Source organism: Camelus bactrianus, chromosome 29 (assembly GCF_048773025.1).
Source record: "Camelus bactrianus isolate YW-2024 breed Bactrian camel chromosome 29, ASM4877302v1, whole genome shotgun sequence".
In the NCBI taxonomy this organism is placed as follows: domain Eukaryota; kingdom Metazoa; phylum Chordata; class Mammalia; order Artiodactyla; family Camelidae; genus Camelus; species Camelus bactrianus.
The window spans coordinates 27,113,069-27,132,604 of record NC_133567.1 but is presented as its reverse complement, the minus strand read 5'-3'; the positions used below and the strand labels follow the sequence as shown (position 1 = coordinate 27,132,604).

General features: G+C 42.3%; 1 protein-coding gene across 1 annotated transcript in view; it reads right to left on the bottom strand.

The window, feature by feature from the left end:
* LOC141575549 (uncharacterized) overlaps positions 1-19,536 on the bottom strand; it is a 92,053-nt gene that overhangs the window by 3,442 nt on the left and 69,075 nt on the right. Inside the window, exon 5 of the mRNA XM_074354987.1 lies at positions 2,370-2,517. Within this exon, the coding sequence (XP_074211088.1) occupies positions 2,370-2,517 (148 nt within the window). The remainder of the gene's footprint in view (positions 1-2,369; positions 2,518-19,536) is intronic.

Below are 19,536 nucleotides of genomic sequence, written 5' to 3'. Positions count from 1 at the left end.
TTTACTCCTCACAAGCTCTGCGAACAGCTTCCCGTAGACAGTGGCCTGGTGTCTGGCCACCCCCTTGTGTTGGCCACCATCTCAGTGTGTACTGTAGCCTGCCTCCCCTATAGGGGGCACCCTGGAGCTCCCATTCCCCTCCCAGCCCCTGGGCAGGGCAGAGGGGTCCTGACTGTGAAGTGAGGTGGGGCTTGACAGGGGTGGGAGGATGCGGCTCAGCCCTTGAGTCTCCTACAACATGTGTCATGTGTATAAGAACTTGACTTTTCTTCTGCATGGAAAATATCTCTTTCACTCACAATATTCTGGTTTATGTGACAATTCTAGTCCCTGAAGAAAGAACAGGACTTCGCAGTGAATGGAACAGACACAGACTGAACGCAGAACACTCCCTGTCTGTGCTGGGGTCTCTCTGTCCCTGCTCTTCCAGTTAATTCAGAGGCTGATCTGCGGTCACCTCCTGGCCCTCAGTTCTGAATCCTGGGGTGCTGGGCTGGCTGTTACAACTTCCTTTAGGAGACAAGCCCCCTCGGGTGGCACGCACCCACTGCTGTGTGCGGTCACTGAGCGCTTGTGCCCAGAGCGTTACTCTCCCCCCTAATCCTCCCATCACCCTGCAGGTGGGTGCTCCTTCTAACCCATTCGATGGATGAAGAAATAAAACCCACAGGTGAGAAGAGGAACCAGTCACTGAGGCCATGTGGTGGGTGAAGGCAGAGCCGCTGGGTTAGAACGCCGGCCTCCTCCAGGGTCACGTTCCTACCCCTCTGCCGGGACCCCTAGGCCCCCTGAGCCTCTTCCCGTGTTCTGCTGCCCAAGCCTGTGTTGGGGCCGAGGCTGCTGTGATCATCCTATGAAGTGGCTGCGGCTCTGAAAATGCAGGCCCTGCCACTGGTGGGGGGATGCGGGACCGATCACCTTGGGACCTGGCTTTCGTTCCTCCTTGATTTCTGCACCTTCCTCTGTTTTGATCCCTTCTCTTCTCAAAATAATTCTTAAGGATCCAGGACTTTTATTATTCATTTAAAAATGACCAGCTGCCACATTCCCTTGTCCACAAGTGCACCTCACACCTGTCTGTGCGGCATCTGGAACACTGGTGATGCTGACAAACACCCCAGCTTCCCTCCTGCTCTGCTCTCTCAGGATGGCCCTACAGGCCTAGAGACACCCTGCCCACTTCCCGTCCTCACACTGTTTTCCTTTCCTGTCCCCACACCGTCTCGGACCTCAGATCTCACTGCACCACCGTTTCGTTTATTTCCCTCTCTGTTTTCTCCTTGGCTATTTCAGTTACTTGCTTTTTTACTGAGGTATAGTCAGTCCAGATGTGTCCTTTTCTGGTGGACAGAAATGGAATTGACCTTAATCTACTAACAAAGAATGTCAAACAGTTTGTGTTAAATGTTCATGTTTACTTGTATTGACCAAAGTTTTGCAGCTGAGCTGTATTCTGTGCTCAGGACTAAAAAGCTGTTAAATTGTTTCATTAGTGCTGTGCATACGCTCTGATGGGAAATTTTTTTGATGTCCTAACAAATATATTATGATCTATTTTCCTAGGGAGTTGTTTCTATTATCACCTTTTATTTTCAGGTTTATTTAATAGTAGTACCTCTTTTCCTTTTAATCCAATTTTTATATACTGCTAAATATATTTTAAGTATACTGTGTTTGCAAACCTTGGTAGCCATGATGAGAACTTTATCATCTGTAGTAGGAAAGCTATGTAAATAGGTAGATTGTAAACAAAATGTTATGTTGTAACTGTATGAATTTTTAACTGCTGTAGACTGGATTCTGGAAAAGAATGTATAATTTATCTGCTCAGAATAATTAATTTGTAAATTCTGGAAGTTTAATTTTTACGTGGATGGTATGACACTTGAAAATACTGTTGTGATTTTTCCCTAAAAATACCCAGATGTGGAACCAGTGGCAGCAGGGGCACCAGTGGCAGCAGGGGCACCAGAGGCGGCGGAGGGAGGAAGAGCAGGACCCAAGTGGCGGCGGCGGGAGGAGGAGGACAAGGACCCGGAGTGGCGGCGGCGGCGGGAGGAAGAGCAGGAACCGGGGCGGCGCGGTGGCAAGAAGGGAGGCGGCGGCCCAGCAGGAGGAGAAGGCCCGGGAGGCATTCGCACTCCGCGGGGCTGAGCCATCTTCTTACACACACATTGTCACTGCCCGGGCTTGATCGTGAGTGTGGTGTGATGGAGGGAGATGTCCTGTGAGCGCATTATTTCATATTTATGTTAGTTGTGTGTGTCCAGAGTGAAGATATAAAATCCATAATTTAGTACAGGTTGTGGATAAAAAATAGTGAAAATCCTGAGCTAAAGGATCACACTCAGAGAATGTCATCAATGTACCACTGTCTGCTTGAGGTGGAGACCCAGGGGAGAGTCCACTGGGGTCAGCTCTGGGTGCCAGGGGTGTTTCAGCATCCTGTCTATGTCCCAGTTTATGAAAAGTAGAGCGCTGATGATGTCCAATAGAGAGATGGCGAAGTACCAGAACCTGCAAATAGAGAACTGAGGTTTCATATTGCCTTTCAACACTGATAACCTGATCCAAGTACAGTATTTTTTTCAAGTTTTGGCTACATATTCAGAAAGATATGAGCCTTATACTTTTTGCTTATCTAAAAATAAGGCAGGATTTCATAGGATTTGCAACTGGGTTAAGACAAACTTTAGGGATATTAAAAATGGTGTCTAGTTTACTTATGTTTTCATGGGAAAATGGTAAGTGTATACAGACTTTCACATTAAATTTTTTTTCTAGAACATGTACTTGGAATAATAAGCAATTACATTCTGATCTCAATACCATGTACTATTTATAGGTAGAGCTCTGGGAATTTAAAAAATCATAACAAAATCCCAACAGATACTCATTTTATATGACATTGGGGTTGTAACATGGGAATGATTGCATAGAAGAAAGAAACCTTCCAACAACCTTTCCTGAAGTGTGGGTGATGGAACAGAAAAAATAATAAATACAGAAAAAAAGTGAAAATACAGCTCTTAAAATATATTTAGGGAAGATGAAGTTTAATCATATAAAAGCTTCTGGAAGAGTGTGTGTGTGTGTGTGTGTGTAATATATAATGGTGTTAAGAAAGCACATTTGTGAGAGGTAGGATTACAGGTACTTCTATAAAATGTGGTTTAGTAGCGGTTAAGAGCATGGATTCGAAAATAAGACTGATCCGGGTCCAAGTCCTGTCCCCTGGAAACCTGGTTAAATTCTGTGGCTGAGCTAAGTTACACAGCTCCTGGGGCTACACTTTTCACTGTATTTGATATGAGTGGCTCTTGATAGAATAGTGTGCTGTGACAGTCATGATACACCTATCACATAAGAATGTTACGAGGGTTACATAAGAAATGAGTATAAAAGTACCAGACTTACGCTCAGTAATTTCTCACAAATGATTATATTATTGTTTATTTTTGCCTATTTTTCTTGCAGAACTTCTAAAAAATCTCATACATTGTTTCTGTAAAGAAAAATAAAAACAAAATAGACCTACAAAAATATTGGGCATGGAAGTTTACTTTTATAATACATAAGGCAGGGTAGGGAGACATTTCTATTATGAAAAGCTAAAATTTTCCCCCCAAATTTTTCCTACACTGATTTTTTTTTCCCATTATTTCATCAGAAAATGCCAAGTGAGGGTAAGGTTGATTTGGCCTATCAGCACTATCTGTGTGAGGTTTACGTTGAACGTAAAAAGCAGTACATTGCTTATTTGTAATCATATAGTATGGAGTGGATCTATGTAAATTGAACATTAAATTAAAAAATATTTATTCCAGTCATACCTCTCGTTATACTAAAAACCATAATTAATTATAGCTATAATTATTGCATCCCATTTGAAAAAATTAATTCCAGCCATAACTAACCCTTTGTATTTGAAAAGAAATGACATTTCGGAAGATGGTAAATTAAGAACAGCTACACATTCCTTGATGCCCCTCCCACTGAGAAGTGAAGGTTACTTCCCCTACCTTGAAACTGGGCTAAATTTAGTGACTATGTAGGAGAAATAACTTTCTGGGACTTCCAAGGCTATGGCATAAAGGACCCTGCAGTTTCTGCCCCAGCCTTTTAGAATACTCACTGTGGGGGAAGTTGGCTGCTGTGTAAGAAACCTGACTACTTGGGACCACTGCACCATGATGAAACCCGTGGTGACCATATGGACAGGCTGTATGTATAAAAAGGGAAGGTGTGTAGGCAGCCCAGCTATGTCAGCCATCCTTAGGTGTCAGACACAGCAAATGAGCCACCTTAACAGACATACTAGCTCAGGAGATGTGACATGGAGAGGAACTGAAGAATCTAACCAACAGCCAGAGTGAAATCTAGACATATGGCTGCAGTAGAGGAATTCCAGCTATCTCCAGCCAGTCAAACCATCCAAGGTGAGGCCCTGTACATCTTAAAGAAACGCACCACCCCCATTGTATTCTGCCCAATTCCTGACCCACAAATGATGACTACAACGGAAGGTATTGGTTTATGCCTCTAAGTTTTAGGGAGGTTTGATATGCAGAAATAGATAACCAGAATAGAACCCATATTTATAAATCAGAGACACTTCAGTTAGATTTACTACTAATCTATGTAACTGTCCTTCTTTCCCATGAATCACACACTCCTAAACCAGTCATTTACCAAAACTGAGCCAAGTGTATAGTCACAAAAACTTGCTACATGGGTGATCACAACATTAGCAGCAAACTAAAGAAAAGATCCAACATACTTTTTTTTTTCAGAGTATCAGTCCTTGCCACGTGTTCTTAACCAAGCAAACTCATGAGCTACCCTTCCATCTGGAGGCAGTTTTGCACCAAAACCTGCAGCTGGGAACATTCTATCACTGTCACAATCATGAACGGTCTCCCCCACTGCTGTCAGCGCCGCACCGCAGGCATGCAGTTGACAAGGATTCGTGTAGTGGAGAGAAGTGGGCTGGGAAGGTTGCCTGACGCAGAAAAAATATTTCAAACGTAAGTGATCAGGCCAAAGATGTAATTTTTGGACACTTTTCTTGATGTCTATTTCAGATTGAAGTACTAAAAATTATGTTTTTTTGCCTACATTCATAGTATGTTAAATAGTTTCTCTTGGATACAGATTGACAGTGGTATTTACTATATTAGACCAGACATGTAGAAAGTTTCTCAAATATATGCTAAGCATATGCAGCTTTTTCTCAAAACATTTCTCCTCATTGTCAATGCCATAGGCTATTCTTGTTTCAGCCTCAGAAGAAGGATAAGAGGACTTTCGTTAATCTTGTTTTATTGTAATCTTTGTTTAAAACTTTGGGTGCCTTTGGCTTGACTATGCCTGTAGTCGAGGGCCCCAACTGATTTAATGGGCTTCAGTTATTCTGAAGCCTTCTTAAAGTTGTATCACAAATAGAAACTTACTAGCTGATAAACCATATCTTAATTTAATCACTTAAAAGAGAAGAGCATAATGACTTTGAAATTCTTGCTAATTAAATACCAAGATCTGAAAAAAATTACTCAGTTTCTAACTAGATATTAAGCTAGGAGCCCAAAGCCTCGACGTCAAATCTTGCCATTTCCAGGACAACAACTACAAAAGCCTGTAATAAACCCTACCACAGTGTTTGCTGGAAAGACAAAATAAGATTATGTATGAGGAAGTGATTAAAAATTATAGAGCACCATAGAAATATAAAGTTTAGCTACTACTGCTATTATTGTCTGGGTCATCCACAAGGCTCTGAATTTTCAGTATGCTCTGTTGTGGGATATTGCATTTGAATAAAGATGAATTTGAGAGAGAAACTAATACATGTGCTACCACTTAAACACACAGATTCACATTCACTTGCCTTAATTACCAGCACAAAGGTGGCCTTAAAGTCCACTTCATTTCTTAAGTGAAGATGGAAATTAAATGGGACTTGTCACAGCTCATTAAGTTCAATTCTACATTAAAATACTGCCTGAAGAAGGAAAGCCTCAAGGCATAGTTCTTTTTTGACAGGGAAAAAAATTATTTTGATTCTCCCCAGAACTTTCCCACTTAGGGCCTCCCCTTTTATATTCTCTCATACTGTCTTGCTGTTACTATGTGAGGAAAATAAGCAGTTCGTGCTTCTAATCTTGAAATCTTGATCTTGCCTTTCCAACGAATCACTAAAAACCAGATACAGAGTTGAGATCATTTCTGGCAGAGGCAACAAAAAAGCATTTTTTTTTTTAAATCCCAGAAAGCCTGGTGCATCTGTTTTGTTTGGTGACTGTGGTATAAGGCATGGAAAGAGAGGGGTCACAAAATGATAAAATCAGAGCTAGACAGATGTGGGGGGTTGTAATCCAGTTAACTAAACTGACACACTCTTTGCTTAAAATTCCTATTTGTTTATAATGTTTCACTATGCCAAGAGATTTGGGGAAAAAGAGTGGAAAGTCAGGCTTAAAATGGTTTTCTAATTAATCTGTATTTAGTGACTACTCTATGTTCAGCTCTATAAAAATATTTTTGGATTTCCAGTCTCTTTGAAGAGACAGGTCATGCAAATGAGCAACTAAAAATGACCCCAGGGAACCTAGCAGCTATTGTGTGTCAGTGGCAGGGAGCTGCGAGTGGATGAGGCCTGGGGCTTTCTTCACAGGAGGAAAATGACAGTCTGTAGGCAGCAAGTGTCTAACACGCTCCATTTCCTAATAGAGCTGTAGACGAGGGTTTCAGGATGACATGACATTCTGGTTGCTTAAGGGTCCTCACTGTGCATGAGAATTTGGAATCTGTTTTCCCCATTCATCTGCCAGTCAGAGGAATGTGAAAAAGTTTTATAGATATTTGGTCATGTTAGTGGTGGAGTGAAGAGTTTCATGAAGACTTGAGAAACACAGAGGATGAAAAAGCAGACAAAACCAAATTGAAATGCATGATTCTGCCCTCAGACACTTACAGTGTGAGCTGTTGTGGATGCAGAATTATGCATTTTCCAAATCTGCAGACGTCAATAAGCCCATTTCACAAATAATAATAATTATAAAAACAATGATGTTACCCTAAAAGAGTACTCAGATTTCAGAACAGTCTCTAATTTTAAATGAATCTGACATTGCCCTCATCAATAATACTCACTTATTCAATGTTTCACATTAAGGATCACTGAATAAACATTTTTGATTGCCAATTGTATCAGACTTTTTTTTCTTTACTCTACAGTTAAGTCCTCCTTTGTGGATATTATTCTATTTAGAAAATGGAACTCTTCACTACCTCAAGTCATAAAATGTATTTTATGCTCCAGGAAAAGCATGGTGCTGCTTAACAAAAAGAAGAAAAAAAGAAAAAAAAAAAGTCTGAAAATTAGATTTTTAGTTCACAGAGTATTTGCATAAAAATTGGACCTTGGCTTGAGAATGCATCTCTCTCACTCGCTCACTGTGCACCTCAATCCATAAACCTGTCTCCTGCAGTTTAAACACAGTGTGTTAAAAGTTGAGATAATGAATGAAAAGTTAACAAGCTAACAACATGGTTTTGCAATCAAGGTTATATTTTCAGGTAAATATCTACATCTACAATGACCAACGTAATGGGAGCCTACAGTATCCAATGCTAAGAATTAGACCTATAAAGAAGTCCCTTTGATGGGGAAGATGTAAACGAATTGTGAAAATAAATTTGTTTAATACTTAAATGTGTTCATTCTTAACTCTGTATAATTTTTACTTGGATTCATGAGAGAAGAAATACTATTTTCAGAATTTTTTATTGTTACTTTTTGTGAGATGAAACAAAGATTAAAATTTCAAATGCAATTCAAGAATTTCCTTCTATGAGTTTCATCACAATCTGTTAGTCCCACATATTCCACACCAGTCACCTGTTTCACACCCTTTGTCTATTCTTATTCTCCCACATCATGTTGTACAGCACAAGGAAAACAGTTTATAGAATTAATGTAGAGAGCAAAATTAATATAGGAAAGCCTCAACTAACTTTATTTTGGATGGCCCACAGCTAGCCAGAGGGCCAATTTAATTGCTGTTACTCAAGTTTTATGTCGGAGATACAATAATTCTTTCCCCTAAACCTGAAAATGAAACACTAATAAAATAAAAGTTTCTGTGGTTTCAGAAAAAGGTACTATGAAGAGTAGTACTGAATAGTACTGAGTTGTTTAACAGTTTCCAGATTTTATTTTAGTTGCAAGAGACTAGAAGTTCCAACTGATGTTATTCACAAGAGATTCAACAGCCATTATTGAAACTATAATAATTGTCAATTGTTATAATTAATTCTAATTTGAAATGAGTGTAGTCCATTATATTCAATTTGACTATTATTCAGAAATTCTGTGTAATTATGTGTCTTCTTTTAATATGATTTTCCATCATTGCAGTGCATTTATCTACTTGGAAAGTTGGGATTTCTTAATAGTAAGGGATGAAAACTTACAATCTCTAAAAATATCAATAAGAAATCTATCAAGAAAAACAAAGTAATTTACTGAAATGTCTGGAATAGATGCAGCTACATTTCCACATTGGGTTTCATGTTTTCCATTTCAAATTGCTACAATTTCTTACTGTCGTACCTATATGAGATTTTTAAGAAAGGTAAGAACATAACACTCTGTTCCTCATCTCTTACAGAGTCCAACAGGAATTCTAGGAAGTAAATATCCTAATCAATCCCCATAACTCACAGTTAAAGTTTAAATCTTCACAAATATCTAATAGTAAAATTCTGAAAAGTTCTACATGGCAAAGCATCGCTTTCCCTTAGGCTGAGTAAATTAAACTGTATTCTTGACTAGCAGCAATACCACTCATACAAAGACTCAAAGTTAACAGTACAACAAGGAATAAACTTCATTAGTTTTAGAAAGAAAGTAAATTATCCATGTGAATGTCACTCATGAGAAAAAGAGGGAGAAGGAGACAGGGGTGAGCAGAAGGGAAAAGGGGCCAATGGAGAGATGGGTAGAGTTAGTTCCCATGAAGCACTTAGCTGTCAGCAGATGTTAGCTATTATTATATGCAAATTACACTGTATAGTAAGTTAATAGGTGGGAGTAAGTTTTCTGAGGGAATATAAACAGTAACATCAGAGTGAAGGAAAATAAATACCATTAAGGTCATAAAAGAACCTAAGGAGACTCATGTAAACTATAGGAAACTGAAGTGATTAGGAGTGTCGTGATAGAGTCAGATATCCTCATGGTATTAATAAAAATCAGAATTTAAATTTTGTGCCCAATTGCTTATAACAAGTCCTTAAGAGCAAAGACACATAAATACCCATAAAGACACATAATACAGTAATTAGTTTGCTTCTTGACTTGGATTCCATTATCAAAAAGGGTAATATATTAATAACCTTATAAAATTCATATTATAAACAGGAATGAATAATAGGTAAAAGTGTAGTTGCAATTTATTTAAAAGATACATTTATTGTTTACATCTTCATGTAAAATGAATTATATGCAGATATTTTCATGTCTTTTTCAGATAATATGTTTATATATAAATTAACATAAGTCCAGTTAATTACATTTCAAACTCTTTCTCCAGATCCCATTTGTAGATAAAAAATAGGTTCTTATAAAAAGTCTTGGGACACCAGGATTGAAACAAAGTGTACCTCATTGGTTGCGACTCAATTTATACACTGACTTCTGACACAAAAAGGTCACTAGCATTTCTTCCAGCACAGGCAGTGCTAAAAGTAGGACACGTGCAAGCCAAAAACAAAACAACAACAACAACAAAACTTGGAGGTTGCAAGTAAATAGAAAAGAACAAATCTCACTCCATATTAGATCTATTCCTTTGGCTTTAACCCAGTGCCCTGTTTTCTAGGCTCAGTCTTGCCAGCTCTGCACCTTTTGTAAAACAATGTTGCCTTTAGCCTGAAATAGACAAGGGAGCCTGTTCTCAAAGCTCTGACCTTTAGGGATATTTACACTTTTCCATTAGCATAAAGATAACAAGTTACAGAACACAAAATAACACTTGTTTTGTTAGAGGTTCTATGGGGGCACCACGGCAAGACCTACCTGGACAGCTGCAAGAACAAAGAATTCCTGCAGCAAGAAGTTTGCAACAACCAACAAGTGTGGGAACCCCTCTCCTTTTTAGTATAAAAGGAGCCCGAATCCTGACCTGGAGAAGATGCTTCTCCAGGACATTAGTCTCCCATCTGCTCAGTCTGCCGGCTTTCTGAATAAAGTCGCTATTCCTTGCCCCAACACCCTGTCTCCTGACTTATGATGGAGCAGGAAATCTTACGGGACTAGGACATGATATTTTTCCAAGTGAAGATACACAGGACTTAGTATTACTATTACTATTATCAGCCAACATTCATGCACCATGTTACTTAATTTACTAGTAAAAACAGGCATCTGTGCACGTGATAGCATTATCATCCTCATAACGATTAGGCAAGATGCAAGAAAAACAATGTCCATGGAGCTCTGAAAACCCATCTGAGTGATTTTAGCCTGTAGGGGACATTCATCATGTCATCATAAGGTTCCTGATGTTCTGTTCCTTCCAGGACAGTGTGCAGGCTCCTGAATGACCACCATTTGCTAGGTGAGGACGAGAGTGACCTTTCCCACCTGCTCTGGTGTAAAACACAAGTTCTGCTTCCTCCGATAGAAGCGGTGCCCCAGGCCCTAAATCTCCACCCCCTCGAGATTAAACGACTGCAGCCCGACTGTATTTCCCATCATGCTACAGGATGCTGGGAGTCTGAGCCATCAGTCAACTTAATGTATTTCCCTTTAAAGAGGACAGGAACAAACACATTGGAAGCAAGTTATAGCTACAACTGTTGAGCCAAAGAGATGCGTATATGGGTCAGTGTCTCACAACATGACTAAATGCAAAAGAATCCAAATGACCTCCACTGTTATTTGTATTCTAATTCTGGCAGCCTCTGTGCTTGTACCCAGGGAGGCCTGCAGTAGGGGCCAGAGAGCATGGGGAGCAAGAGACCCAGTGAGTCCTTAAGATTGTGTTTTTTTTTAAGACATCCTTATACAAATGAAAAGAGCCCTGTACTTGTCAACATGTCTGGAACTGTTATTTGATTTCTTCCACTCTACAAGCTGCTTCTGAACCAGATCCGATAGGTGTTTCACTCATTCATCCCATTTGCACATTTATCAAGCATCTTTGATACTATAGCAGGCCATGTATATATATATATATACACACACACATCTCCATATATACTATACAGCCTATTTCCCATGAGGAACTTAAAGCCCATTGGGAGGAAAGAGAAGGAAAGACCAGTGACAGTGTGAAGAGATAAAGCAGTAGACTCCAGGACAGTGTGTGCAAGGGAAGCAGGCAGATGCACCTCCTAGCTCAGTCTTACGGCTCAGGGAACCTTCAAGGAGTCATCATATCCATGCTGAGAGCCGAAGAATGAGCACCGAGTAGCTGGATTGAGAGAAGAAGTGTTTAAGCAGAGAAAACAGCATATGCAGAGGCTCAGAGCCATGGCTCCCAAACTGTGCGCCCAGGTGCCCCAGTAAACCCATGGGGGCACCACCATTTAAAAAGTTCCAGAGAAGCCCAGCCGTTCTCAGTATCTGCTGGGCACCATCACCATGACCAGCCCAATGCCTCCTGTATTTTTTTGCAAAGCTGGGTTTTCAGAATTTTCTATGACAAAAAGCAGCAACAGCGTGATCATCCAGGTGTAACGGGCATCCTGTCTGATCCCAAGGCTTGAGAAACTGTGCAGCCCAGCAGGTAAACATCCCATAAGTAAACAGCTGTGGTTATTTAAGAGAGAAATAAAAACATGTTTCCCTTCAGTTTCTGTGTGTTCTTTCTTCAAACAGTAACAAAGCTGTTAGGACATAAACACTTAATACGTGAAATAGTGAGGTCTTTCATTTGGCCTGTGGGCAGAGTAAAAAGTTGCCAAGACACCGAGGGCCTCAAGAAATGAGAAAGTGTGAGAAGCTGTGGTTCAGAGACCAGAGGCACAATACTTACAGCAGACATAAAGTCCTTTCATACGACTAGGACACTGAGGGCAAGGTGAGGACCGGTTGAAAGAAGATAACAGAAAGGCAGATGGGTCAAATCCCAGAGGGCCGCATAAGCACAAGAATTAACTCGGCCTTAATACTGAGGCCTTTGGGGGGACACCAAGGAATTTTAAAGTTCTCCATTGCACAAAATCCAATGCCACCTACATTTTATTGAACTTTCCCCCAGTTCTCAGAATGGCTGCATTTCCCACCCATCATGTGGATGCCACATGGTTGACTGAGTCCAGCTGAGGAATGGGGATGGAGGTCTGGTGAGAACCAGAACCATTCTGATGAAAACCATTATGCAGTTTTGGTAGGATGACTGGCAACTTCACCTAATTCACTGAACCCAAGTAAAAACAATGTCAAGTGTAGAATGATTTACAAATCAAATTTATCATCATCTAGCATTTATTTATGTGTGCCTCATGTTCTAAAAGTAGTCAAACTACAGTGAATTTAAGTCCTGCCTCTACCCCTCCCATGGCAGGCTGTTAACGTCTCCTGTCTTCACTTCGTATCACTGCCAAGCCTCACACTCGGTTATTCTTTTAATCCCTAAAACAACTGTTGGATACAAAGAGAAGGAGCTCTATGGTGAACTCTGACCTGCTTAACTTCAAGCAGCGTTTGATACGTTTGGGACGCTGAAACAACGCATGTTTCCCTAATTTCTTACACGCATTATCTCAATTAATCCTCCCAACACATTTCTGAAGTAGGTACTCTCTCTGTCTAGAGGACAGTACACTGAAGCTAAGACAAGTTAAAGCAATTGGGCCAAGGTCACTCAGCTGCCAAGTGACAGAGCCTGAGGTTTGTACAAAGATCTGTCTCCAACATCCATGATACTTTCACCAAGTTATGTCTCTCGTGAAGCCTGGAGTTTATAGGGGTTTTTTTTTAATACCTATTTAAATTCTTATTCCAAAAGACAGTTCTGTTTTTATGCATTGCAGACATCAGCAGCCTAAGTTGTAGGTGTTATTTTGGTAACAAAGGTTTTGTTTTGTTAATACAAAACATCAAAAAGTGGCTCATGTGGATCCCATGCTCAGTCTACCTGCTGGGAGACTCGGGTCATTGCTCTGAGGTTCCCCCAAAGAAGCCAGATCCTGGAGATGAGACCAGAGGAACATGAGCCATTAAGTTACAGGTGGGAGAATCCTCTGAGCGATGTCACTGGCCACATGCAGTTCTCTGCATGTGACAGTGTGTCCAGTGGGCTCAACCTACCCATCATACAGTTACACAGTCAAAGGAAGGCAAAAAAAACCAGCTAGCTAAAAATGGTTTATAAAAGCAGTGAAAGAAGTGAGAATTAAAATGTATAGACAAGTAACTGAAAAGCCAAAACACATGATCAAAGACCAACAGAATTAGACAATAAAATTAAAAAGCAAAGTCTACAATACAGCAAGAAGAGTAGAAGGATATTTCATTAATTCCCATCAAGAATCTGAGATCCTTGAATAGGGGTTGGAAAACTTTTCCTATAAAGGTCCAGATAATAAATATTTTAGGCTTTCTGGGCCACATGGTTCCTGTTGCTATCACTCAGCTGTGCCATTTGTAGCTCAAAAGTAGCGGCAGACAGCATATAAATTGTTTTCTAAGAAAACTTTATTTACAGAAACATACAGCAAGCATGATTTGACCTCCTGGCCATAATTTACCAAGCCCTGTCCTTGAAGGTCAAGAACAAATCTCCAGACTCAGAGATACAGAAAACTAGTGGTTACCAGCGGGGAGAGGGAAGGGGGAAGGGGCAACATAGGGGTAGGGGACTGAGAGGTACAAACCATTAGGTATAAAATAAGCTACAAGAACATACTGTACAACCCGAGGAATATGGCCAATATTTTATAACAACTATAAATGGAGTATAACCTTTAAATATTGTCAATCACTCTATTGTACACCTGGAATGTATGTAACATTGTATAGAAACTACACCTCAGTAAAAATAATAAAAAAAACAAGTCTTACATTCTTCAAAGTGATAATACGGAGCTTGGATATTATACTAGAAGGGAAATTAAAATGTTTCCCAAAGTTTTATATAATTTTCATAAAAGCCTACTCTGTGAGGCAACCATTATTTGCCCCCATTTTACAGAAGAAGGATCTGTGGCTCAGAGACCTTAGACAATCTGCAAAGCTTGGAAAGGGCGGGGCCGGGAGCAGAAGCCAGGCATGCGGGGCTTTTAGCAATCAGGTGCTTTTCACCACGCCAGGAGGAAACGGTCCTCAAGATGCAAGGGGATTCTGTCTGCAATCTGTCAGGGGGCAAGGAACAGAAACTCACTTACACTGGCCCGCCTGGAGAAAGGACCATTTACCATACACACGGAAACTGCACAGGAACAAAGCGCCCCGAGTCTTGTAGGAACTGGGAACCCACTGGAAGTCAAGGTAGCTGTCTTTCTACGTCCATCTCCATCCCCACCTCCCTGCCTCCTTCCCACCATCCCTTCCTCCCTCCCTCCCTTTCTCACTGACCCTCCTTCCCTCATTCTCTCATCTGTGTTTTCCTCAAGGGTCTGCCACAGTCTCCCTGCTCTACCAGCTGATGTCCTCTGCTGGCTCTCAGGTGCCCACCTTCACATCCCCAGCTAACACATGAACAGGTACACCTGCCAGCATGGCACCACTGCCCTGATGCCATCCTCTCTTTCTGCTCCAGACCCACTGCTTATGCCTCGTGTCTCTGCTCCAGGTCTTGGGATGGAGCACCCCCTGGTCACAGCCAAGCACAGGGATTAGCCAGGTGTCAGTCAAAGACACATTCTTAGTCCAATCAGCCAAGGGCAAGGATGGAGCCAGGCTGTGATTCCCAACACCTTGACAAACACCGGCCGGAGCCACGGGTGAGAGCCAATTCTCTGAGACACTGGTATTCACTGCAAACACACTGACCATCAGAAAGAAAGGATGGATGGTTGAGTCTACCATCCAAGAGAAAGAGCACACAGACTGCAGGAGCACAAAGCCAAGCTGGAATCAGAAAATTACTTAAAAGGAGTGGGATGTGTTTATTCAGTTCGGGAGGAATCTGGAGGACTTGGCAAGGGACCAAATGAGAGCAATCAAAATAATCATACGGATCAAAAACTCCAATATGCAAAACCATAAAAATACAACTGTGGGGAGGGCTGTTATCTTATGTGAAGGGATACTATTCAACAGTTGCAGAAAGCTGCCTTTTAACCCCATAAAGGGCAGACTCCGGGGGAACAGGAACGAAAGCAAGGGCAAGGGCACCCGTTTGACCCAAAGAAGCTGATAGTAAATTCCAACATAGGCTGTGAATGGGTGCAGCAAAGTGTCCAAACTGACAATAAATAAATAGTATAATAGTCACCTGTACAAATAGTCACCTGAACGAGAACACAAGACATGTGGGGTGGGGAGCGGGGGGAGCTGGCACAGCCGGGAATTCGTCACTTCATACAGGGTTTCAGTATGGAGATGCTAGACCAGGAAGCCTCATTATTTTCTCTGGTTTCTCTGTCCAAATGGTCCTTAGGAAATGGGAAGATAAATCTCAGCACAAGTTCTGCTTTTAGCACGAGCTTCCTCTCTTCTTCTGCTTCTCCAAGCCGACCCACACCTCTCTGCGTTTCTTAATGGCGTGCTGAGACCTGAGGAGCGAGTGTGGTCTATGAGGTGGCGTCTCCCCTACAAACCCGAGCAGGGCACATGAGGAACAGAGCCCTTCATGGTTACTGGGAGGAAGAGGTGCACCGAAGATGGCCTGGCATCATGGTGGCCAAGACGTCACGGTGGGAGTAGAGGGGACATCCCCATCTAGTCTCGTTTCTTGATGTCCTCCTAGTAGAGGAGCTGACCACTGGGGGAAATCTCAATGCTTTAGGCAGTGAGTCTTAACAGCAGAAATATTTTCAGAGCTTTATAAAGACATATCCACCAGCCCCCTACCCACAAAAGTCCAATTCAGCACATACGGGTTGGGATCTGGGAACCGCCCATCTGTAGAGTCCTCTGGATGACTCTGTCATTGACTCAGCCTTGAAAACCACTGGTTTAGGGACACAGGCACTTTGGGCCAGGAGAAGCATCAGAAGAGTAACGATCTCCGCAGGCTAGCATGCTAGATTTGGAGCTTCTGGTCCAGGGGGCTGTCTTAAACAGAGCAGCTGGGTTACACATCCAAGAGGTGGCTCAGGAGAGGGCTGAAGGCAGAGCCCCACTGCAGACATCAGAAGAGGAAGCTGATTTCTGCACCAGGTGGGAGGAAGGTCTGCACGGATGTGGAGTTTCTCTGAAACCCTATGAGTCCAAGATTCAAACAGGGGTAGAATGCCCTGAGAACTCTAAAATGTTTTTCCAGGCCAACGTTCAGAAAGTGTGACAGAAGGTTCCGGCAGTTCTACTAAACGTTTACCCTAACGCGCTCTCCCATCTCTTGTGCACCAGCATTCGCTCCCAGACGCTCCCAGAGCATTTTGAAGAATCACCTCCCTCCCCAAATGCCTTCTCGAAGTGATTTTACAGACATGAGCTGCTTAACACACGCGCAACGGGGCGTTCATCTCTGTCTGAACACCCCTTCTCCAGATCTCCCTGCAGCTCACGCCTGACTCAATAAAGTTTGGGCCCAAATGCCACCAGGTCTGAGACACCTGCCTTGACCACTCTATCTCAAACAGCCTCCTATGCCACCTCCCACGGGTTACCTGCTTCCCATTCGTCTTCATAGCACATCCCACCACTTTATGACATATTTTTTTAATTTAGTATCCATCTCTTCTATTAAGATAGAGCTTTCTGAGATCATGGAGTTGGCTTTGCTCCCTGGTCATCTCCGATGTCTAGAACAGTGCCTGGCACATGTAAGTCACCCACATCTTCACTGAATGAACAAGGAATGTAGATATCTCTCTCTGTGCCAGTGGCTCGCTGGCTACAGGCTGTTATGGGTTGAATTATGTTTCCCCTACATTTGTATGTTGATGCCCTAACCCCCCGTACCTCAGAAGGTGACCGTATTTGGAAACAGGGCAGCTGCAAATGTAACCGGTGAAGATGACATCATACTCCAGCAGAGTGAGCCCCTAATACACCAAGACTGGCGTCCTTAGAAAATGGGAAATTTGAAAAAGACATGCACACAAGAGAAGGCCATGGAAAGACTGGAGTTATGTTGCCACAAGCCAGAGAACTAGCAGGGGCTGGGAGAGAGGCAGGGACAGATCCTCCCTGGCCCCTTCAGAGGAAGCATGGCCCCGCCAACATCTCAACATCTTGACTTTGGACTTCTGGCCTCCTGGAGTGTTAAGACAATGAATTTCTTTTGTTTAAGCCACCCGGTTTGTGGCACTCTATTAGGGACTCCAAACTGAGGAAGTTACTCTCCAGGCTGAAGCTATTCACAGTCCCCAGTTGGGCCACTGAAAACCACGTGCTCCAGGCCATGCATCCTGTTTCAAAAAATGGGATTTCTGTGGAGTCTCTGAACACTGAGAAAGGGCAGCGAGCACCGGGAGTGAGGAGACAGGGGAGTGAGATGGCCACGCCGGGGGAAAGGCTCAGGCGAACTCACAGGTACAGGCATGTTTATAACAAAACCAGTCAGTCGTGTCTTGCCTGGACCTTTCTAACTCCAGGACTGAGGGGGAGGCCAAAGGAGCTCTTTGATCAACAAACACGTAATGGGGGCAGGTACAGCTCCGTGGAAGAGCACATGCACAGCACACACAAGGTCCCGGGTTCAGTCCACAGCGCCTCCATTAAAAATACATAAGTAAATACATAAATAAACAGACAAACCTAATTCCCCCCCCCAAAAAGGACTTCAGAAAAAAAAGTACCAATCGGATTTTACAGTAACTATCAGCCGAGAGTAGCTCTCCCCCCCATCCATCAAGCCTCTGGGAGCAACATGAAAAGCAGTCTGAACAGCTGTGCCCTCCTCCTGGGTCCCAATGAACAGACTCGTGCCTTTTGCAAAGGGCGAAGGCCACCCATCAGTGTGAAAGACGTGGATTCTTCTAGCATCTCACGAAGAGAACCCAGACTTTCAGATGGCTCATAGAGATACCACCCAGAAGGCAACTCATTATTTCAACTCAGATGTCTTCTCAGAGTACTCTCTTGTCATCTGCTTTCAAAACAATCCTGAAAAGATGATGTCGTTGGAAAAGTTGCCTGCCTGTTACACAGAAGCAAAATCAAAGTGCTCTTCCTGCTCACTGTGACTGTCCTCACACTTGAAACCCAGAGCGGCAACGTTCTTAACGCCCTCTGCAGCCACCAGCCCAGTTACCAGCTGGAGACGGCTGCAAAGACAGCTTCAGATTTCTTGTTTTTTTTCCATTTTTTCCTTATTAATTAAAAAATATTACAGTGTTTTAATTGCACTCAATTTAATGTAATATACCTGCAGTTCCAACACACTTCATTGTCTATATTGCTGGAAAAGCACTTAAAAATATCAAATTGCATAATTTGTACTTGTACATCTTTAAGGTAGACTTATATGTGAAACTGTCAAAGAGTGGTAGCAGCATTGCTCTGAATATTGAACTTTAAACAAGTCGTCAACCCCTAGACACATACAGAGAATAATGGAAGTGGGCCATTAGTTACTTGAGTAGGTAGCTATTGAAAGAGGGGTTGGAAAGTTAATTCATATCTGTAGTTTTCAGGAGCAAGGGGTCTAGGGCCAGACTGCCCAGGGTCACATCCCAGATCTGCTGTTTCTTAGCCTTGTGTCCTTAGGACCTTGACTTAAACTAAACTGTGCTTCATGGTTTCCCTGTTACACAGGAAGACTACTAGCACCAGCGTCAAAGGAGTGTGGTGAGCATGAAATCAGGCACCGCACAGAAAGCTTTCAGAGCGGGGCCTGGAGGCAACACTTAGGCACTGGCTACCATAAGCCTTTCCCACAATATTAGTAACGACCACCACATGTATGACAGTAAAAAATTAATATCCCTTCACGCTACGTTAGAGTGTGTCTATCAGCTAGATTCCCACCACACAATCCCTTCGGCATTTCTATTTCTCAAATGTAATGGTGGGTGGGGCTCCATGTGTTCACTAGAACTGTTGGCTAATCTGGAATTATCACTTTGAGAATAATTTAAAAAAAATTTTTTGTCCAACTATTTTGTTTTATTTGGGGGGGGGTGGATGGAGAGTAATTAGGTTTCTTTGTTTGTTTCTTTATTTAATGGAAGTACTGGAGAATGAACCCAGGACCTCATGCATACTGAGCACTCACTCTACCACCAAGCTATCCCCCGACACCTCGTGAATAATTTTTCAAAACTTTATCAAAGCACACTTGAGATCACGAGGACAGCCACCTTAGAGTGGAGCCCCACGTCACTGCCCACTTCTGTACCTGTGGTTACAGGCATGCCAGTCCCAGGCTGTTACCCACGACTCAACTCCCCTGGGCTAATGAGACGGGAATGAAG